This window comes from Salmo trutta, chromosome 32 (assembly GCF_901001165.1).
Source record: "Salmo trutta chromosome 32, fSalTru1.1, whole genome shotgun sequence".
In the NCBI taxonomy this organism is placed as follows: domain Eukaryota; kingdom Metazoa; phylum Chordata; class Actinopteri; order Salmoniformes; family Salmonidae; genus Salmo; species Salmo trutta.
The window spans coordinates 35,340,609-35,346,835 of NC_042988.1; the positions used below are offsets into that span (position 1 = coordinate 35,340,609).

At 43.0% G+C, this 6,227-nt stretch overlaps 1 protein-coding gene across 1 annotated transcript; it reads left to right on the plus strand.

Annotated features, from left to right (window-relative positions):
- Positions 1-562: 562 nt before the first annotated feature.
- Positions 563-4,980, plus strand: LOC115171795 (transcription factor Sox-8). Its single transcript, XM_029728940.1, has 3 exons — positions 563-1,382; positions 1,783-2,012; positions 2,275-4,980. Exons 1-3 carry the CDS (start codon positions 967-969, stop codon positions 3,042-3,044), a joined length of 1,416 nt encoding a protein of 471 aa, XP_029584800.1. The 5' UTR covers positions 563-966; the 3' UTR covers positions 3,045-4,980.
- The last annotated feature ends 1,247 nt before the right edge of the window (positions 4,981-6,227 follow it).

Genomic DNA, 6,227 nt, shown 5'->3' on the forward strand with positions numbered 1-6,227 from the left:
GGTGATGAAAAATCACAAATAATATGTTCATAGGATTATGTCAAATATTTTTTGAAATCAAACTATTGTTTAAATATGTAATTTTTGGGTCAGGATAAATGCATATTTACTAGGCTACCTAACATAAGGATATTGAAATAAAGCATATTATTTGTGAATAATGGATTGCAACTTAATAGTGAAATAGTCGAGAAAGTACGGAACAAAAGTAAAGTATGTCTCCCAAGTTTTTCCAAAATATTTGACATACCAAAACATATCAGTACTTTTATGGAGGACTATTCTAGAACTATTCTTTATAAATAACTTAAATTCCTTGATGTGTTGATATGCTACTGGCGTAAGATTGGAAATCGTTTTTTCTGACACTTTCATGTTTTGTGATAAAGTTTAGTGAACGTCACATAGGAGGTGTTTTCCATGCATTAAACAACGGTTCAATCATTATTTGCGATTGTGAAATAGGTAGGCTAATCCGCACTAAACGAGAGAGTGCATGCTGGGGTGAGTATGAAAAAATGCAAACATTATAACAGAAACATATCTTAAATATATATATATATTTTTTTTACAAATGACTTGCCATTCAAAACCACAACCAATCAGAAACGAAAATGGTGATAAGGCTCAACCAATCAGAAGCAGAAGGTGGAGTGAGGGCTCCAAACTTCAAGTAAAGTTCCTCTATCGCCCAAACTCTGCACTCACTGTGAAGACTGCTGCGTCCAGAACAGTACCACCCCTGACAGCACAGCACAGGACGAAGAAAAACAAACAAACACAGACAGGGAAAACAACTGAGTTTTTGTTGTTGTTGTGAAGGACTCTGCCTATCATGGTTCAGCGTGCGTGAAATGCGCAATTGTTCTAGCTCATTATTTTCACTTGAAAAGTCGGCGACGCAACAAAAAAAATCAACCACACTAAAGTATTTACACCGGATATAATCCTTTTGAGGCTGATCAAATGTTAAAAATGACCGCAGAGCATGACAAGTCCGTCAGCGACCCACCGTGTAGCCCGGCGGGGACTACGAGCTCCATGTCGCAGGATGATTCCGACTCGGATGCGCCCTCGTCGCCAACGGGATCAGATGGACACGGATCACTCCTCGCTGGTATAGGAAAGAAACTGGACGGCGAGGATGATGACCGATTCCCAGCCTGCATACGTGACGCGGTGTCGCAGGTTCTCAAGGGATACGACTGGTCCCTCGTCCCCATGCCCGTTCGGGGAATTGGCTCGCTGAAAAATAAACCCCATGTCAAAAGACCTATGAACGCGTTCATGGTGTGGGCGCAAGCGGCGCGCAGAAAGCTCGCGGACCAATACCCTCATCTGCACAATGCCGAACTGAGCAAGACTTTGGGGAAGCTATGGCGGTAAGTAGGACCAAGTGGAAATGTTTATAACTAAAAAAATATAATTTACATAGGCCTATCAAACAAAAACAAGTATACTTGATACAGTAAAATCTCTAAATCTGATTTTAAAGAGATGTGTCACTAAATAGAAACGAATTAGTCATCAGTCCAGTCACTATTCTGTGAAGTCTATACAGTTTATCAATAGAAAACATGCACATTTTTGCACAATTTAGAAAGAAAAACAGGGAGGAAAGTACGTTTTTCCACTTTGGATAATTGTGGGCCTAATGACCAGAATGATCGTCCCTGTTTAAATAGGCCTACTTAAAAAAAGTATATGGGTTTTATAATTAGGCTATTACAATGCACCAACTGAATAGTTCATTTACATGTTACGTTCACACTATTACCATAGCTTACTCTCAGAGAATGAGAAGCGGCCATTTGTGGAGGAAGCGGAGAGACTTCGCGTGCAGCACAAAAAAGACCATCCTGACTACAAGTACCAGCCTCGGCGTCGGAAGAGTGTGAAACCTGGGCAGAGTGACTCAGACTCTGGTGCAGAGCTGGGGAATCACATGTACAAGGCTGAACCAGGATTGTTGGCAGGCTTAGCCGATGGACACCACCACCCTGAACATGCAGGTGAGTTGATGAGAAAGAATGTGTCAAAATAGCACAATTAACATCTTATGTAGTCAACAATTTGGATTTATGACATGTGTAAATGGCTAATGGTAACTGTTAATAATATTTAGATTTTACAGAATGTCCCCAAAGCTTCATGACATTCTAATTTCACCAATTAATTAAATGTGATCAAATTCGACTATATTTCGATCACTTGGACCATTCCCAAGTGTGGTCTACAACACAGCTGACATGTTTCTGTTTCACCATCCTCAAGGCCAACCCCACGGTCCACCCACACCCCCCACCACCCCCAAAACGGACCTGCACCACGGGGGCAAACAGGACATGAAGCACGAGGGACGGCGCCTACTGGACAGCGGCCGACAGAACATCGACTTCAGCAACGTGGACATCTCCGAGCTCAGCACCGACGTCATCAGCAATATGGAGGCCTTCGACGTGCATGAGTTTGACCAGTATCTACCGCTCAACGGCCATGCCTCCACCGCTGGCGCAGGCGTGGACCACCACGGCCACCATGGACTAAACCCTGCGTCTGGTGTCGGCTCGTATACATCATACAGCCACGCCACAGCGAACGGTGCCGTTTGGAGCCGCAAGAGTGCCGCCATGTCTGCCTCTTCCTCAACTTCTAGCGAGGCGGTCCCACAGCACCGGGCCCACATCAAGACGGAGCAGCTGAGCCCCAGCCACTACAGCGGCGACAGTCACTCTCACAGCTCCCCCTCACACTCAGATTACTCCCACTCCTACACAGCCCAGACCTGCGTGACGTCATCAGCCGCTGCAGCTGCAGCCTCCTTCTCCAGTTCTCAGTGTGACTATACAGACCTCCAGAGCTCCAACTATTACAACCCCTACTCAGGCTACCCTTCCAGCCTGTACCAGTACCCTTACTTCCACTCCTCCAGAAGGGCGTACCACGGGAGCCCCATCCTCAACAGTTTGTCCATTCCCCCCACCCACAGTCCCCCCACCTCCAACTGGGACCAGCCGGTGTACACCACCCTATCCAGACCGTAGGTGACTGTTCATTACTCGCCAGGGACGTGTTCATCAATATGTTTTGCAACGGACAACGAAGATGACCATTTCTTATTCGACAAGTCCAAGTAGTCCCTCCCCTTTTCTTTGTTTGGTGCCCAATGAACACAACCCATGTCTCATGGAAATATGAGAACTGGAGGACGAGGATTGGAGGGTGCTAGGCTATCCCCGTGCCAATTTGAACATATCGAAGAAAAAATATCGAAGTGCCTGCTGATTTTATACAAACCTTTTTCGTTTTACCTTACCCATGGAAAAACAGAAAGACTGACTTTGACAAAAAAAATCAAATCAAAGGCGAGCCAAAATTCCTCTGTGAGGAGTCGGAAACCCCCCCCTCACCCACACACACACATCTACAGCCACACCTTCTTCAAGTTCAGGGTTGTGTTCATTAGGACACACAATGAAAATGTTTTAACATATATTGCAATGGAAAATTAGCTTTTCTTATTTCTTCTGTTTGGTGCCTAATGAACACGACCCAGGTCTGCACATGTTGTTGTGTTGTGTGCACCGTTGAGACAGCAGCGTGTAGGCCTGCCACGGACTTGTGTAGGAGAGAGAGAATAACTCTTAGGCCCAAGTCCTTGGTGAAGCAGATGGAGAAACAGATACTTTTGGAATGAAGCTCTGGGATTAAGACTTTTTTTTTCACAGGCTGAATCCCATATGGCACCCTATTCCCTATATAGTGCACTACTTTTAACCAGGGCCCATAGGGCTCTGGTCAAGTAGTGCGCTACAGTATGAGGCCGAGCTGTATAACTTAAATATGCACACAGATATTTACATCAGTGGACCAGTCTTAATTCAGTTGTTAATTTGAATTCTTAAATGTTCATATTGTTGTTATTTTGATGTTAGAAATATCTTAAATATGTATTTATGTTCATCACATTATTTCCCGTGTTATTTCCAATGTAGTCGTTAAACACCAGTAACAAAGTAGGGGTATATCACAATGGAAATGGGTGGGTGGTGGATCTAAGTACAGTAGAAATTCCATAACCCATTACTACATTTTATATCATCATTCCCTAGACGACCAATAATGAACATTGTCTCCATTCCAAGTTGCAGGAAAGCAAAGTGGGACCAATAGAACAGATCTATTTGAATATCACATGATGCAACAGATACCAATAGACCAATAGAATGCCACCTGATCCAACAGGTGCCTGGAAGCTTTGCTTGACCAATTGCGATTAGTCATGATGTGGGGTTTAAGGAAGTGGGGTAAGATAACACCAGACACACTGAGTAACGCGTCAGCTGGACTCATGCAGACAGGACGACACACAGATGTGTGTGTGTTCGTGTGTGTGTTGTCCTAGGGGACCAAGCATTAACAAGTATGGACAGAACAGTTGTTTTGGTTGACTAAGCAGCATACTGTACTGTTATCTGAGTTAAACATGGCCACTGAAAGCTTACAAAGAAAGACTATGACAGAATGCATGTGAGAACGTTCATGTATGTGTTTTGGGTCAATTCCTCAGAAGTCATAAGATGTCAATTCACTCTAACCCAGTTTACAATGCGCAGAACGTATTTTTGTCTTCTAATGCTTTGTCATCATTTCCGAATTGGATTATTAACAAACTTCATGCAGCATACAGTACAATCAGTAATCCACACTACAGAATCAAATAATCTCTATGTAATCTTAATTTGGTGCCGTTTGTAACAGCCTCAATGTCTGTTCAGTTTGTCTGTGTACAGAGCACCATACTCTACTTTATGTCCACAGAATGCAGTGTTTTTCTTTATATTATCGCAGTGTATGTTTTTAATGACTAAGCTGTGAACTATGTCATCATCTATATTAACTAGGTCATCCACACGCCACAGCTAACCCATTTGCTGGCCGTTTCTCTGTAAAGAAATAAAAATGAACTTTTCTCATTGACTGACTGTGCCTTTTTTTTATGTAAATGTCATATTATGTGATAGGTTGAAGTTAGCCTGGTCCCAGATCTGTCTGTACTGTCTTGCCAATTCCTATTGTCATTGTTTGGCATGACAGCACAAACAGGTCTTGGACCAGTTTCGGTTGAAGTAGCTCTAGGCTTGAAATGTAGGATGATATATTGACATTTATTTTCTCAACCTCCAGTAATGATGGATTCAGCTAAATAGGGTCACGACAACAGAATAGGGTCACGACAACGGAATAGGGTCGTGTTAAACGTTCTCGGTTAGCTTTGAATAAGTAAGCTTTGTGGAAAGTTCTAAGCAGCACGTTTTGAGCAGCTTGAGGTACTGTCTGTTTTGCTCCACCCTCCTCCTGCTCTCACATCTGTATAGTAGACAGCAGTTGTCGAACACAGAACCATATACTACAGATTAAAGGAGAACTACACTCAAAGACAATATTTTAGTATTTTATTCATTATTTCACTGTTAATACAATCTCAAAATGCATCTTCTTAACACATTTTGTTCTGTGTTCCTGAAGAACATGACTGCTGCGCTGCCATGCTCAATTTGGGGATTGTATTAACAGCAGAGTAATGAACAAAATATACAAATATCCCTCACTCATCTAAAACAGGAATATATTAGTAATTTGGAATTTTTGTAAACTGTTTATTGAAAACTGAAAAACTGAAACTGAAAACTGTCTGTAGGATGCCACAGTCGCTGTAGTTAGTTTTCCTCACTACATGCTTCCATTTAAATCAGTTAGTTTTCACTTGAAACACTATGCTAAAATAAAATACTATTTAGGGTCCCATCAGTCTTTATTTCTGTCACCATTCTGTAGGCCACATCTAACACACACGCACGCACGCACGCACGCACACACACACACACACACACACACACACACACACACACACACACACACACACACACACACACACACACACACACACACACACACACACACACACAGCTCTGGGTAACCCTTCCCACCTCTGATGTGGGAAGTTGCACTGTAAAAAAGAAGAAGAAAGAACCTCAATAGTTCAAACAGAGTTAAACTTACAGGCAAAGAAGACCGAGAATGTCTGTCTGCCTGCCTGTCTGTCTGCCTGCTCCTTTAGTCCACTGGGTAGAATCTAGAATGTTCAAGTTGGCACTAGCACGCATGCTACCAAGCAGCCGTCCCCAATGGGTCCGAGGGAGAAAGCCAAGTGCCAGCACTGAACT

Bases quoted from the DNA above. Each gene is read 5' to 3' on its own strand.
- LOC115171795 (XM_029728940.1), top strand. From the start codon at position 967: ATGTTAAAAATGACCGCAGAGCATGACAAGTCCGTCAGCGACCCACCG. The intron at 1,383-1,782 runs GTAAGTAGGACC...CTATTACCATAG, and splicing joins ACTTTGGGGAAGCTATGGCG to CTTACTCTCAGAGAATGAGA. The intron at 2,013-2,274 runs GTGAGTTGATGA...ACCATCCTCAAG, and splicing joins CCACCACCCTGAACATGCAG to GCCAACCCCACGGTCCACCC.